Source organism: Mustela nivalis, assembly GCF_964662115.1.
Source record: "Mustela nivalis genome assembly, chromosome: 6".
Lineage (NCBI taxonomy): Eukaryota > Metazoa > Chordata > Mammalia > Carnivora > Mustelidae > Mustela > Mustela nivalis.
Genome location: NC_139025.1, coordinates 75,450,445 through 75,466,791, shown reverse-complemented (window position 1 = coordinate 75,466,791; position 16,347 = coordinate 75,450,445). Strand labels below are relative to the sequence as shown.

Genomic DNA, 16,347 nt, shown 5'->3' with positions numbered 1-16,347 from the left:
AAAATTTTTTTCTTAAATTTAAAAATGGGATGGGGTAACTTTTTAGATATTAGCAAATACTGCATAAAGAATTAGTTGATTACTAGATAAAAACAAAATTCTACAGAGATGGAAGAATAAAAAAAAATATTATCTGACAACTGCAAAATTGCTTAGGCATAAGGACTGGTAACAATTTAAGAGTGCTTTGCACGGTGTCCATTCTTATCTGTAATGATGTATCTAGTCAGAGAGATAGCATTGGTCTTCTCTGTGCCACATGAGCAAGAAGGAAGATAGGACCATCTGGCTCAAAGAAGTTTCTGGGGTTTTGCTTTCCTTTCCTTCCTTAGAAGGGACTTTATTGGGGCACCTGGATCAGTGGGTTAAGCCTCTGCCTTTAGCCCAGGTCATGATCTCAGGGTTCTGGGATCAAGCCCCACATTGGGCTCTCTGCTCAGCAGGGAGCCTGATTTCCTCCCTAACCCGCCCCCCACTGTCTGCCTCTCTGTCAACTTGTGATCTCTCTGTCAAATAAATTAATTAAGTCTTTAAAAAAAAAAAAAAAGAAGAAGAAGGGACTTTATCATCCAGTCCTTTTCTAAGAGAGTGAAGCTTTGAAACTGACCTAAAAAATCCTGGTCTCTCATCTGAGGAAAAGCCAGAAGACAAGAGAATGTATTCACAAAATTACCAGCATAGGTCTGCAGTCTTTCTGGAATTACTGTTAACAACAGCTGAGGAGGTTGTGGTGACCCTTTCCCTGGCTTTCATGGATGTGAGGAAGCTCAGGGGCAGAAGCAGAGCTGCGATAATGAGCTGATGGCTACTAAGAAAGGTGCATGACAGAGCAGAGAGAAGCAAAGCTTTCAAAAGAATGCTTGGACCCTGAGGTGCTGTGGGCATGGGAGGGCTGCACAGCAGGTGGAGCTGGCAGGTGACTTCTCCAGACGGAAACAGCCATGCAGGTGCCAGTGTGACTTGTGAACAACAAATCACAGGTTTGGCAAAGCTAGAAAGACATCAGTTCTTTTTTCTATCCAATTTTGCTGTTATTACATGTCTGAGGTTGGAATTCTGTGTTTCAAAACAGTCTGAAAAACTCCTATTTTAAATTTTAAAAAAAATCAACTCATAACCAAGAGGAAGCCCATTATTTTCCTGGCACCAGAGTCTGAAGGAGCTACTTGGGAATACTACATAAAGTAAGAGGTGCTCCTTTACTTCGTTAGGGGCAATCTGTAAACCTGGCTGTTGCAGAAGCACTTGCAGGGAGAAACACAAACCTGGAAGTCAAAAGGAATCAGAACTGCAAGTTCACAGCCATTGTCTTAGTCTGATACTCCTCTCCCACCCAACTTCCCTTCTGATCATCAATTTCTCTTTTTCTATTACCAGTTTTACAGATTTTTATCTTTCTGGTCCTAACCACACCCAATCAAAATTATAGGACAATCTCTGGAAACCTGTTTATTAGAACAAAAACATGGATTTATTGGACACTTACTATGTATCAAACACTGTTATATGTACTTTATAGGAATTAGCTCGATCTTCAAAACACCACTCTGAAGTCAGATAATAATCATAGCCTCTCACTTCACAGACGAGGAAACTGAGGCACAGAGCGAATGAGGCTCTGGCTATGGACTCAGTTCCAAGGACGAAAGTTATTATAGTCTGTCCAGTGGCCAAGACAACCCTTCTAACCAGAGCCGGCCACATTTCAGACACATGCACTTAGTCACAAGGAGGAAAATGACTGGTTTAAGTGAAAAGCCTTTCCCATTCCTGAGAGACTTCCAGGTGTATGACCCACTGCTGATGGTTAGTGCATGTGAAGGACAATACACAACACTCCAGACCTGCCTGCGCCCTCGCACAGTTCATTCTTCATTATTCAAAACAGATGAGCAAGATACTGAATCCCACTCTAAGCTCTCTCTCTTTTTTTTAAGTAGTTTCTTCGCCCAGAGTGGGACCCATCAAGGGGCTTAAACCACAATCTTGAGATAATACCTAAGCAGAGATCAAGTGTTGGATGTTTAACCAACTAAGTCACCCAGGTGCCCCTAAACTAACTCTTAATTTGAGAAAAGTCAGCAGAAATACAGGTGAGAATTAGAAACAAGAAGGTTAACTCTCCCCTCAAATCTAAGAATTTGGACAAACTTGAAAAGAGTAGAGACACTGACAAATACACTTACTAGTAAAAATTAGGTAAAGCACAGAAGAGTTTTTGATGTTGAAAACGTAATGTCCTCAATCAAACCTATGAATAAGTCTCTTTGTCCTGATTTTAATACAAAATAACCTGCAGCGGACATAGCCCGTTCTGCCACAGCTTTCCGGGCCCTAGCAGGAGCTGCTCAAGCTGTGTTACACGGGCACCGACAATATGTAGACATGCTTCCCTCGGATTGCTGGGAGTGAGTATCCCATGAAGACCTACTGGATGCAATCCTAAAACTGTTAGATCCACTGGAGGCTCTAAATTCACTAGAGGTTGTAATTCTGAAACCTTCAAAGTCTAACTTTGTGGTGGTCTCCAAAGATGGTCACCAGGGATGGCTCTCAATGCAAATGTCTTTTCACCTATCAAGAAATGAGGTCTACCCCCTTTCCACGGAGTCTGGGATGGCCTGGTAATTTGCTATGACCTAGAATGTGGCAGAACTGACACAGAGCTGGTTCTGGGCCTGGCCCCACAAGACCTGGCATTTTTTGCTCTTACACTGTCTGAGTGCATTCACCATGCCACTGAACAGAGAAGTTGCTTGCAGAGACCCAAGGTCCTCTTCCTTGGGCTGAGATACAGGGAGGCGCATCCCATGTGCAGCAGGAGAACCTCCCAGTCAGAATTCAGAATGTGAACATGAATAAATTGCTGTGGTTTGAAACCACTGAAGTTTGGGATGGTTTGTTACGCAGCAGTGAATGACTGGCACCTCCATCCCACTGTACAGTGGCCATCCTGCTCCACCAGTAGTCTGCAAGCTAACGTTAGCTACAGAGAGAAACGGACTGGAGAACCAGTGTAAAATGACCGGATGCAAGGAAGCAGACAGAGCATGAGGTTTCAAACAGCCTCGGTTAGAATACTGGCTCAGCTACTTACACGCTGTGACCTTGGATAAGTTAACTTAGGGTTCTTGTATGTATGATTCCAACTATATGATACTTTTCCTAAAAATGAACAGAACGAGAACGAGATGGCAGAAACTCTTCATTCCCGAGTAAAACTAAGACAAGAAAGGAAAGAATCATTCAGTTTTCTTTGGCTGTTCTGCCAGAAGCAGTCTATTTCTGACTTGGCCATTTTCTCAGAATATGATATAAAAATAGAAGAGTAGTGCCTGAATTATGCGTTAGTGAAACTAATAGCATGTTTGAAAAGAAGATCTGAGAATTGGTTTGGGAACAATCTAACTTAAAGTCACTGTACTCTTGGAGTTACAGTATGTGCTATTTTGGTTTCATACCACATAACACAAACACTAAGGCAGATTTATGAGCTATTTTCTTACATTTTTGTGGACAAAAATTACATTGGTAAAATGTCATCAAGCGGAGACAGTAGTCTTGCTAAACTCTTGGGCATTGGTTATTTATAATATTCAAGGACAAAAGACTTATTATTAAAATAATCTGCCCCAGTCTGAAATTCATAACAGGCTGTGTTTTTTTGTAATGGGGTATGTTAAAACTACAAAAGTGAAAATCTGGTTCTCAGAATTACATTAAAAATTAAAATGTCTATTGATCAAAAAACATCTATAATAAATATATATGTACATATAAGAAAATATAAGTAATAATTAATAAGCTAATTAAGCACCCATTAATCACTTACGAAATATAAAGAGTTTGAAACAACTGTTACATTTATAGGCAAATGAGCTCTGTTCTGCAGTAGAAATGTTCTCTCTGAACAGCAGGGTCACATCCTACTTGTAGTGACAGGCATCTAAAATGTACCTCTGTCCTCAATGGCATATCTTCGGTTTCTGCAATTTCAGAGCTAAAGGTGTATTCGGACTCATTGCTGCTATGGGTGGAGTCTGTTCTCTTGTGTCCAGGCTTGGGCACATTCTGCAAGGCAGATAAACCACGTATAGTTAACATAATATAATTAAACCAGGTATAGTAAAACAGCACTCACCTCAACTTGGTTCTAATCCCCATTCACTGACTTGCTATTCTCATGCCCAGTGTGTTCCATGTTGTCCTTAACAAACCCTCACAAAAGGGTCACTTTCTGAGCTCCTCAGAGAGAAAGATGCACCAGTAGGGCACAACAAGAAAAGTCACAAAACCAAATGCTCAAACAAAAATTATCTATGATTATTAGCAGAGTCCCCTTTGAGTTGTTTGTTTTGTTTTTAAATTTCATTTATTTATTTATTTGAGAGAGAGAGAGAGAGAGAGAGAGAAGAGAGACATGAGAAGGATTAGGGGCAAAGGGAGAGGGGTAAGCAGACTCCTTGCTGAGCAGGGAGCCTGACACAGGGCTTGATCCCAGGACCCTGAGATCATGACCTGAACCAAAGTCAGATGCTTAACCCAATGAGCCACCCAGGAGCCCCTGCTTTGGATTTCTTAAGTTGTGAGTGGCCAGTCACACTGGGTGAAGTGTAGGTATAATGCCTTAGCAATCAAACATTGACTTCAGTGTTGCAATTAAATAAAACTTAGTAAAAAGTTCAAGAAATATGTTTAATGATAGCATCATCATTTTTACTCCATTGTATTTGAGCACAAATGGAAAAAAGGAAAGGGGTTCTACACAGGTGACTATAATTTCTGTCACTTTTGTATATGAAGTTGAATCTCAGGATTCAGCAGTGGAAAGGATGAGCCATGCAGGAAAGGAACCCTCTGACATCCTGGGGTTATTAATTCAGGAGTTCAGGTAACATTTCTATGACATGTGGTAACTATGAGATTAGCGTTCAGAATGCTTATGGAAAACAGAGAAATTAAACAATTGCAGTCTGCCCTGTCTGTAGGAGAGGTGGTTAGAGAATGACTTGAAGAGAGAAGCAATAAAAAAGCTGAATTTTGTGCCCCTCACTCCTAGGTACCCCCTGCAGAAGAGGTGGAAAGTTTCAGTGATCTGCATCTCACAGGGTTACTGGCTCTGGGAGCTTCAGAAGGACATGTGGAAGCTTTTCTGACCTGTCCAATTTCCTTTACTCTTCCCCCCCAGCCACAGGAAGAGCCAGAGTCTCAAAGAGCTTCTCTGCCTCTTTCTCTCCCATGTCCAGCTTACAGAGCAGAGCAAGCCATATGACCAAAGGAAAGCCAGCATCCAGGGCCAGATGAAAGCCTGCCACCCCAACCTGTATTCCAGTGCATAAGGAAGACCCAAGAACCCTGGAACTTCTGAAATTACCTAGAAGCTAGGGTACACACTAAAAGGAACAGTCACCCCACATAAAGTCAAGGGCACTTGGATTTACTGTGTACGTACACAAACAACCTCACACAAATTTCCTAGCCAACAGTTGTATGAGAAGGTGAATATTAATAAATTAGTTGTATCATTAAGAGAAACAGATAGGTCCTCAGAAATACCTGGACAAAGGCTTTTTGATAAGCTTATTAAAGATGAGTGAGACCTCTATTTTCCCTCAGGTGTGTGTCACTAAACAACAAATACCTTAAGGTTTAAATAGAGGCAACACTGCATATTCACTATTTAATGTAACTTCTGGATACAAGGCAGTGGTTAAATGCTCTGGGTCTGAAGTAAGAGGGAGCTGGGTAGGAATTCCAGGTCTGCCATTTATGTGCCCCTTCTCCAGCTTCTCCAGGCCTCACTTTCATCATCAGGAAAAGGTGAATAATAGTATTATCTGCCTAATCGGGTTTATGTGAAGATTAAATAGGATAATGCAAGTAAAGAGTTAGCATATTGCTTGGCATATAACAAGGATTCAACTCATGTAAACAGATGCTCCATCACTGTTAGGACCCTGCAGTACGGTGACAGTAAGGTGACAACTCCCCTATGTCTGGCCTTGTTCCCCATGTTTTTAACTCATATGCTGTTCAATTACAAGGACAAACATCCTACTTGATCATCAAGTGCTCCTTCAAGATCTGTATCCCATCCGTCCTCTTTTAATCTGTCATGTCTCCAACAATTCCTTCTTTTCTGTTTTACTCTTGTCAAGGTTAATGACCCCATTGTTGACACGCTGGACTCCCTCCTTATTGGGGATGAATCATGCAACACTTTACAAGCCTGCGTTCCATTGCCTCATTGCTGTTTCAGTGTCTGCTTGAATCTCCTTGGCCCTGGATTTAGTGTCGTCTTCCTTGCCTCTACTCCACAACTGAATGTCCCTGGAGGAAAATCCACAGCACTTCCTGGTATCAGGGCCAACAAATCTAGACCCTGGTAATCAGTGGTGTGAACTTTGGCCCCGGTGTTACTACACAGATCCCCAGAGGTCCTGCAGCAGTCTATCAGTTCCCCTCCCCAAAGTCTCCTGCCATCTATTTGAGGACTCCGTTTACCACTAAGGCTTCCTAAGCACTGTGGCCGTGATGGCTCCATCTGCAGAACAGCCTCAATGAAATATGAGCCAAGTACCCATCTGTCAGTTGTGAAGCTTCTACCTACACATTAAAATAAGATATTGCTATTATTTAATTAATCCTAAATTATAAAGTCCATTTTTTAATTCTCTGCAATTCTTGGCAAACATCTTCTTAAAGACTGCAATCTTGGCTGTGTCTGGAGCTGGGAAAGGAGACTTACTGAAGAGCTGGTCTCAAGCAGTAGGAAGCAAGCAGACTCTGATCTTCCTTCCTCTGCTATTTTCCTTTTCCCTCCCTCTGCCCATTTTGTCAACCAAGAGGAATGACAATGAGTCACAGGCACACTGGGGAGAGGATTATAGGCTGAGAAATCAGAAATCAAGCTGCTGAGCTGCACCCGGAACTTGATTACATCTTTTTTCCACAACATTGCTGGGGACAGAATGGCTAGCAGGCAGAGACTTACCCAGTGGGAAAGAACAGCCCTGCTAAGTTGCTGGAGGATGGCCATTACTGCTGGAGGGTCTTTTCTAGACACAGCTACCTCTCTAAGAAGGAGACCCATTAACCTCACAGATATTTCCCGGAATGTGCTCAGAAAGTGATGACTACATGGCACATGCTTCTCTCATTTTATTTTCTGAGGTTCCCAAGGAATGCAGTATTTTTTTTTTAAACCAGGCATGCAGTATTAAAGAATCCAGGAAATTCTATAGGAAAAACAATCTCTTAGTTTCAACTAGTAATTCCTACATTTATATGACCCTGATCATTTCTTTTCCCAATGCCACTTCTTAATATCCCAAGTATCTCGAAACACCTTGTAGGACACAAAACTTAGCTCTAACTATAATCAAAGCATAGATTCACCACAAATGTTGGCATAGTTATTCAGTAAATAGAATTAAAATACATCCAAGAATGGAACTCTGGGGAGCATGATATTCCAGTACAGAAGAAAAGGACTCCAACAAAGAAAGCTAAAAATGGGAGAATGTGAAGGAGGAAAGATTTCAACAAGGCCAAGTGCAGCAAGGAGATCAAGGGAGACAAGACCTACTGATTTGTCCTTCTGGTTTGTCAGTAAGAGTAACGGTGACCTACTCTTATTTCTAATTTCGTTATGTCACATAAAAATCATTGCTACAGATAGAGTAGCAAGGTTTGAAATAACAGTCCAACTGTGGCATTTAAATTAACCTCTTTGAGACCAGGTTTTCTCTCTTCCAAGTGACAAATTGATTTCATTTGTGTTACATAATCTCCTTCATTTTGACTTTTTAAATGTTACATTTTTAAAAACGTTGTCAAAGGATCCAGATAGAAGCAAAATTTGAACCAAATATTCTATGCCACAGATCTCAAATTATCTTGTTTTTATAAGAGATATTTCAAAGCATTTCTAGCCATTTGTACCATGAGGTTACCCTCAAGGCTGATACTTATAGGGAACAAGAGAGCTAGAGAACACTTTGTCTCCTGACAGTAGGATAAGTAGAACAGAGAGACTGTGTAGAACTATTAAAAGTACAAGAGGTATGTTGGTAGATGGAGAAGAGTTCTTGAAATAGATAAGATAATTTGTAAAAATAGAGACTGAATTTTCTTTTTGTAGGAATCTATCTTTGCAATCACAACAACCAGTAAATACTCAATTATATAAATATTTGTTTTATATGAAAATTTTACATGAAGTCACCCAGTATGTACGACAAACTATATGGCCCAGTCTTTAAAGTGTTTGACTTTACAAAGTATTCACAAATAAAGTTAGATGATTTGCAGGATTTGCTTTACAACAACTCAAACCATTGGACAATGTGCAAAGGAGGGTAGAGTAGGGGTAGAAATGTGTTGGCCGTTTTGGAATTTGATCATGAGTACGTGGAGTACATGGGATTCATTCCACTGTTCTGCTTTTGTATGTGCTTAAATATTTTCATTTTCAAAGAAGCAAGTGTTTGACTCACCACCATCAGAGTCATCTCTTCCTTGAGGTCATCATATCGTTCTTCTAAGCGACTGAACTCATTCAGAAGGTTCTGGTATCTCAGCCTCTCATCATTAAGATCGAGTTCCAGTTGTTTCGTTTCTTCTACTAACTTCTTCTCCATAGTCTCTGAAAGAAAGAAGAGGGGAAAGCATAACAAAGATGGCTCTCCAGAATTCAAGAGGACAAACATGTTCACTGACTTCCAGTTTCTCTGCAAAGTGTTTTACTTCTAGCGCCAAGAACTATGAAGAGTATCTTAGTGAATGTAGGGAAAGAGCAAATATGACAAAAAAAAAAAAAGTTTGTGAATAACAACAATCATCTACTGAGTTCTTCCATGTACTAAGGATTCAGTGCCACTAGATCATTCACTGGTTATAGCACATCCTTGATAAACTTTCACCAGGCATTGTTTAGTAACTAAAATATTCTTTATTCCAATATTCTGTTTCAGGCTATCATAAAATTCTTTTGTCCAAATTAGTGTACTCTGTCAAAAAGTCAGAGATACTCCTCAGATCTCTGAGGAAGCAGTGACTTCTCAGCGAACCCAGCTGTCCATGTCCTATGTCAACGCTCTGCTCACCTCACTCTCTAGGCTGGGATCTTACAATATTTCCAGCATGTTGACCCTCCACAGTCCTATCACTCCCCCATTTCTAACCAGATAAGACCCCCATGCCTGGCCATCTGTGTCACATCTCTTGTGTGTTGCCGGGGGTACCTCAACCTTTCCATTTACCACCCCGCTCTGCTGTCTCTGTTGCTAGTGGCTCACATTTGCCTGGGACGTCATCTGGGGATAGGAGATGAGCTCCTGACTGCAGATAAAGCAAAGTAAACAGCCTCAGATCTCAGCTGTATGTTTCACCTAAATAAGCCAACCAGTCACATTTATAAATATTAAGCTTCCTAACATTTACATGGCCCATTTTATTCTCATGTTTCATGGCTAAATCTTAGCCTTCCTTGCCTGCTCCAACTGCTTCACCATCTCTTTCTCTTGTAGCTCCATAAGGGTGAGGGCTCCAAGTGTCCTGTCACAACTGCTTCCCTGGTGCCACAGTGCTTCCCTAGTGTAGGGCTTTCATAATGTGTGAGTGAAGGAATGAAAGAATTTCTCCTCCCTAGCACATTCCATAAATTTCCTTTTATTCTTACCAATTTGCAGAATTGGTCTTACCAATTTGCAGAAGCTGCCTAAGGCTACTAAGAAATCTTCCCTAGGCAAATCTCATGTTAGTTCTTTGTTCTTCTCATCCAGTTTCAAGTATTCTTGTCATTCTGGATCTTTCCATCACATTCTGCATCCTAGCAGCCTTCTGTCCATATCTTTAGTGACTGTTTTTAATATCCCCTATCAACTTTTTTTTTTTCTAGTTTCTTTTCTTCACCTTATCCTTTACTTGTAGTTACCCTATAAGGCTTAATTCTGGATTTCTTCTCTTTCCTTTACAATATGCCCTTTAACTGGGAGGGAAGACATAGTGGAGGGAAAAGCACAAGGGGTTATCTTATCATCATAGCTTTAATGGATACCTTAAGGCCTATTTCTTCCTGTCTCTAATCTTTAATCTCAATTTGTTTTCAGCACATCTTAGCTGACATCTAAAATTTAACACTCTAACAACTGATCTCATTAATTTTACTCAAAAATAGGTACTTTTCTCCCTCAGTTTCCTCAACAGTAGTAATACACCATTATTGTCATAATACATCATCTCAATACTTTAGAAAATTGTTACTCCTTTTTTGAATACCATATCAAAAAGGATAACATTCTGGTGATTCTCTTCATTTACTATATCCTCACTCCAATCCATCTCTTTCACTTTGTCTCCCCCACCAATTTCTATAGCTTCAACCCATATCTTCTTAGCCCGCATTTATATACGTGTATACTCCTTGTAAATTACCATCATTCTTACCTATCTCACAAATAGCTAATAGAATAAATGTTCACATCTAGTTAGTTCTCTACTCAAAAAATTAGACTTGCCTTTTTATTTTAGGTGGAAAAGAGTAACTGATCTTGGGAGAATAATATCCATTGGTTTAGCAATAAATAAATAAATACATATAGACACATACACGTTAGCTCACGATTTCTTCCTAATTCAATAGAATCTTATAAGTCATAACTAATAAACCATACATGCAGAACAAAATTAATTTTTTTAAAAAATTACATAGGATATTGACCACACATGAATTCACATTTGTGCATAGAAAGACCAGATTTACAAGTTCACCAACTAAATCAACCAAAATATTTACAGTGCTTGCCTCTTGGAACTTCTTAAATTTACTGATGACAATCTCAACTTTTTTTTTTAATTACTTCTTTTTTTAAAAGATTTTATTTATTTGACAGACAAAGATCACAAATAGGCAGAGAGGCAGGGGTTGGGGGGAAAGCAGGCTCCCTGCTGAGCAGAGAGCCCGATGTGGGGCTCAATCCCAGGACCCTGAGATCATGACTTGAGCTGAAGACAGAGGTTTAACCCACTGAGCCACCCAGGCACCCTGACAATCTCAACTTTTTAAAACATTGCAGTTGTAACAAAGTTGTAACATATAAAACTTTGATCCGAACTTGGCTGGAGTAAGGCAAGTTACACCCACATAAGTCTTACCTGTCATCTCCTTAGCCTGCTCCACGATAAGATGATTGAGGGTCTCTTTTTCCTGCTTCAGCAAAGTATTTTCTTCCTTCAGACTTGATACCAGCTATAAAATAAAACAATCAACTCAGATGGCTGCAGTAGACAGAGGACGCCCCATACTGAACATAAAGACCACACCACAGGCCCTCTTTACCGCCACATCTCTGCACTTCATTTCTTTGCCTAGGTCCATCTAGTCATTTTTTTTTAACCTGGCTCAAGCATTAACCCCTCCAGAGAGCCTTCCTGGAAACTCCTTGCAATTAGGTGTCTCTCCTACAGGACCCTGATATGTCTTGGATGTACCTCTTTATAGCCCTTAGAAATTATTGACTTTTACTTCCCTAATAGACCAGCAATTCCTAGAGAATAGAGAAAATTGCTGTTGTTTTGCTTTGTACCTTGAGCATTTAGCACCTGTCTGGCACCTAGTTAGCATTTGCTCTTGAAAGAATGAAAATGCCTTCTCACCTCAAAAGCCTAACAAAAGCTTCAGTGTACTGATGATTCAGGTATTAAGAGAGATTAAGGAGGTTAAGAAATATATGAAGAGGGCATTTTGGTTCTGGAATTCACTGGATTCCTTCTGAAGCTCCCTGCTGTCTGTCTTGTGGAAGAGAATTTCCCTTTCATCTCCTCTTAAGAGTTTTACAGGGTTGCAAACTAGCCCTTTTATTCCATGTTTAAGCATTGACCTTACAACAGTGTGAAAATACTTAAATGTCACAAAACTGTACACTTAAAAATGGTCAAAGTGGTAAATTTTATGTTACGTGTATGTATATTTTGCCCACAGCGCATGCGCGCGCGCGCACACACACACACACACACACACACACCCTACACATAAAACACATTGACCTTTCACTTTCTAGTTCTCAGTTGGATGAGGATTCCCAGGAAGCAAAAATTAAAACCAAAGGTAAACTTCGCAAAGTTGATAGTTTACTTAGTTCATCTTTGACATAAATGTGTGCTTGTGTGGAGTAAAATTTGAAATCCTTTCTCTAAGCATAAATTCAAGGAACTCTTTAAGTAATAGCTTGCTTTTTTTCCCTCCCTCTGTCCTTTCCTCCCTCCCTTCCTTCCTTCCTCTCTTTTTAAAGTAAACTCTATGCCCAATGTGGGATTCAAACTGTGACCCTGAGATCAAGAGTCACACGTTAAAGCAATAGCTTTAATTATAAAGAGAAAGTTTTCAGGAGGTCAGAGACAGAGAAAGAGAGCCCTATTAAAATTCAGAAGGCAGTACGGGGCGCCTGGGTGGTGTAGTAGGTGCAGAGTCGGACTTTCAATTTGGTCTCGGGTTGTGATCTCAGGGTTATGAGATTGAGCCCTGAGTCAGGTTTCATGCTCAGCGGAGAGTCTGTTTCTCTCTCTCTCTCCCTCTGCCCCTTACCCCATCCCAGGCATGTACTCTCTCAAACAACTAAAATCTTGAAAAAAAAATCTATTCAGAAGTCAGTACAGAAAAAGCACAGGAAATTGAGAGTCTTGCCAATAGTTATAGCCAACAGTCAACTCTGTTTTAATTTAAAGATGGTAATTCTAGTGGAATTTATGAAAATCTATCACTTTTTCCAAGTAAGCTTTATGTTGAGGTACTTTGATTTTGCTTAAACAATACATTGCAGTGCTGCTTGAGAACTGTAATATTTTCTGTATTTAATGAAGCTTTGGTATAAACATTGATATAAACTTGTAAGTAAAAACACCAGTCCACAAGCACTGTTGTTGCTGTTCTATCTGCATCACGGCTCCTGGCTACAAGTGTGCAGACATTTGTACTTCTCCCACTCTGACTTCTCAACACAGCCTTACAGGTTTCCAGAAAGATCTCTACTATCAGCTAGCAACATTTCACTGCTTGATTGGCTTCTTAATCATGTTAATCCTTTTGGAGAAAAAGGAGCCTACACTTCACCCAGACCTTTGTATTTAAAAAAGAAGAGTGTGGAGTACGTTCTTGGCCATTAATTCTCTTCTTAGAACACTGCTTTGCCTCTGTTCTTACTAGAGTCAAAAGGTTCTACTAAAAGACCTACAACTACTCATCCACTGAGTGGGAGACATGCTTGGAGAACACGAATCATGAACAGTAAACAAACTGACATTTTTACTTCACCTTCAACTGAAATCAACCTTGGGCCACATGGCCAGGTCATGACGACAGCACATTTACTTTGTGAAAAGAGTAGATGGGGATATGAAAACTAGTTCCCACCTGCTCGGTTTCCTGTTTGTATTTATCTGCACGCTCCTCAATGGATTTTTTCTCTGACTGAGTTTGTTCCAGGTCTTTCCGGAGCTTGGCAATTTCCTCCTGCAGACTGAGGACCCGTCCGGTAGCAATCTTGGCTTCCTCCTCACTTAGCTGGAGACGCTCTAAGTCACTTCGTAGTTTCTCAGTCTCAGAGGTGTATATTCCCTCCAGGTTAGTCAGTTTCTCCATGAGGCATTTGTAATCTTTGTTCTTTTTATACACAAATATATAAGTAACAATAAGAATATATATCATCAAGTGTATTTTAAGAAAACCGTATTTATTCATCATATTCATGCTATATCACCCTAGCACTGATAACATACCTAACCAAAATACTAACCACAACCTTTATAATCAATACCTCTTGAAGTGAAACAAAGAGAGAACAGGTAGAATTAATTCTGTTTTACATCATAAGCAACATAGATGTGATTTTCTCATGATCACAAGGTGAATTACCACAGTAAATTCTTAATTTCCTGATTCTTAAACCAGAAATAGAAAAATCTATACTTGCTTTTGAATATAAATCAGTGTTCTACTGAAAGCCATACGCTAGGCAGGTGATTCAGAAAAATGATAAAATGGGCTCAAAATCACAAGTTATTTACAAATCTCTTTATTACCTCAAAACACTTCCCACTCAGGTGAATTCCTCCTTCTCCTTGATGAATCTCACTTTATTCTGTTTGCTGGGTTTTGTTTGGTTTTGGTTTTGGGGTTTTTGCCCTCCTCGGTATTTATGTATTATTAATTACTACTGTATCATTTGTATGTGCTAAAATATTACTTGGTAACTATCTCTAGGAAATAAAATTTTATCCCTGCAAACAGACTGTACATTACTCAGGAGAATGGACATCTTTCTGCCTCTTGCACCATATCTCAATGCTAAACAACTCATCTGTAAAAGGAACCTTAAAATTTATGCAGATGAACGATAATGATGGAAGAGATTTATAAAGTACAAAGTACAATATGACTCTTGGTCATAAAGGTTTGGAATGTTGTATATCTGGCTGTGTTCTCAGAATAATTTCCTCCCTTCGTCCTTGCAGGTGTAGTCTTACCTATGAGTTTGTCACTCTTTCCATAACAACATTACTGTCTTTATTATTTTACCGTTTTTGCTTCAACTGAAAAGTGAAGCCAAGGGGAGACACTGCTGACCACATTCCATGGCCCCCCCCTTAGGCAGCCCCCTGCCCCAGGGTCCCGAGGAAGACACACCTGCTCATCCACTTTGCGTTGCAGCTGCATGATCTTGTTCTCCATGCCGATGTGCAGCTTCTTGTAGCGCTCCACGGAGCGGGCCTCGATCTTGAGCTTCTTCAGCTCGCGCTTGGCCATCATCCGCCGGAAGCAGCACTGGAGGTAGATGATGGCTTGCGTGCTCCTCCTGTAGTGCGTGCGAGCCAGCCAGCCCCGCACCCACTTCTGAATGATAACTGCTTTGTGTTCACGGAGCATCTGTGGAGAAAGGGAAATCTAGGTAATGTCCAACCCTGGACCACACTAGCGGTTCAACGTCATCAACCCAGCTACGTCGGGCTGAGAAGCCAGATGCCGCCCAAAGGAAAGGATACAAACATTGTATTGTACTGTCTGGATTTTACGTATCACAAACCTATGCTTGAAGACATGAGGTATGACCAGTAATCTCACTGCAGAAGCTGACACAAGGGGTACTACAAAGTTTATTACTGATTTATTCACCTTTCCCCCCAGAAACAAACAAACAAACAAACAAAATGACACTCTTATTTGCCACATTTGAGGAAAGCCATTTTAGTGAGAATTTCCTGTTGCTATTTCAAATGTAGCAGGAATCCACTTATGAAATTCAAAGGTGGTAGAGATGGAGCTTTAAAAGGAAAATAAAAGATGAAGTGAACTAATCTTAATTTTGATTTTCTATTGTATTTTCTAAAAAAAAAAAGATATTCCCCTAAACTTACAAACAACTTATAACAACAAGGTTGCCTTATGAGATGAATTTGTCAGTAAAGACCATCAAGAAGGGATTGTATAAAGAATTTCCAGAAATGATAAACAATTCTTGAATTAAAAAAAAAATTCTTGAACTTTAAGAAAGGTTAAATTAGCAAAACCTTGAGGTATTTCTAAATCTATAATTTTATGCAATAACCTGTGTGATAGAACTGATATTTAAATGTATGTAATATACATACATAATGTATGTATAAAAAAATCATAGGTCTGTTGGAGACCTTAACAGTCCCTTTGGCAGTTGAAGTCTGCCCTTTTCAACTGCTCTCCTAATGCCAAGGCTGGCTTCAGTCTCTGCTCAGTCAGCCAGTCAGTGTGTATCAAGCTGCAGTGAGGCCGGCAGGCCGAGCTCTCACTGAGCATAACAATCCCAAGGGAGCCCCTTGCCTTAACTGGACGACTAGTGATGAAATGGATAAGACTCCATGATGAAAACTGAAGGTTTTCAGACACTTTCAGACTTTAAAACTCAGCACACAGTGGCAAAGCTATTAATGCCAATTTTCCTATGCCATTTCCTTCTTTCCATGTTACTTCGGACGTTGGTCCATTTCTGAAATTTCAGCCAAATGGAAACAGTATATAATTAGAGCTTCCACTCTCAATCTCATGTCCATCAGTGAGTCAGAGAAATTAAATGGCACCTGCTCTCCCTTTTGGATGCCCAAATCCCATGAAGGGGAAGCTCGGACTGTACAGAGCTAGAAGGAGCACTGATGGGGTGCTACTGGCCTGTATATGAGCTAGCCTCTAATGTGCTACCCAAACCGTGTCTAGTCACACTGGGAGCTGAGTTGGGCAGAGCCTGCCTCTGCTACACTGAAGGCCTCACAACCCAGTTCAGATATCCCTGAGGAAAACATCTCAGGTAGGGGTAACATCTC

At 40.3% G+C, this 16,347-nt stretch overlaps 1 protein-coding gene across 4 annotated transcripts in view; it reads right to left on the bottom strand.

The window, feature by feature from the left end:
- Positions 1 to 16,347, bottom strand: part of MYO5A (myosin VA) — a 193,863-nt gene that overhangs the window by 42,964 nt on the left and 134,552 nt on the right. For all 4 annotated transcript variants that reach the window (XM_082734712.1, XM_082734713.1, XM_082734714.1 and 1 more), the window contains exons 21-25: positions 14,684 to 14,923; positions 13,412 to 13,660; positions 11,158 to 11,251; positions 8,499 to 8,647; positions 3,958 to 4,071 (exon numbers count right to left, since the gene is read on the bottom strand). In XM_082734712.1, the coding sequence (XP_082590838.1) occupies positions 3,958 to 4,071; positions 8,499 to 8,647; positions 11,158 to 11,251; positions 13,412 to 13,660; positions 14,684 to 14,923 (846 nt within the window). The remainder of the gene's footprint in view (positions 1 to 3,957; positions 4,072 to 8,498; positions 8,648 to 11,157; positions 11,252 to 13,411; positions 13,661 to 14,683; positions 14,924 to 16,347) is intronic.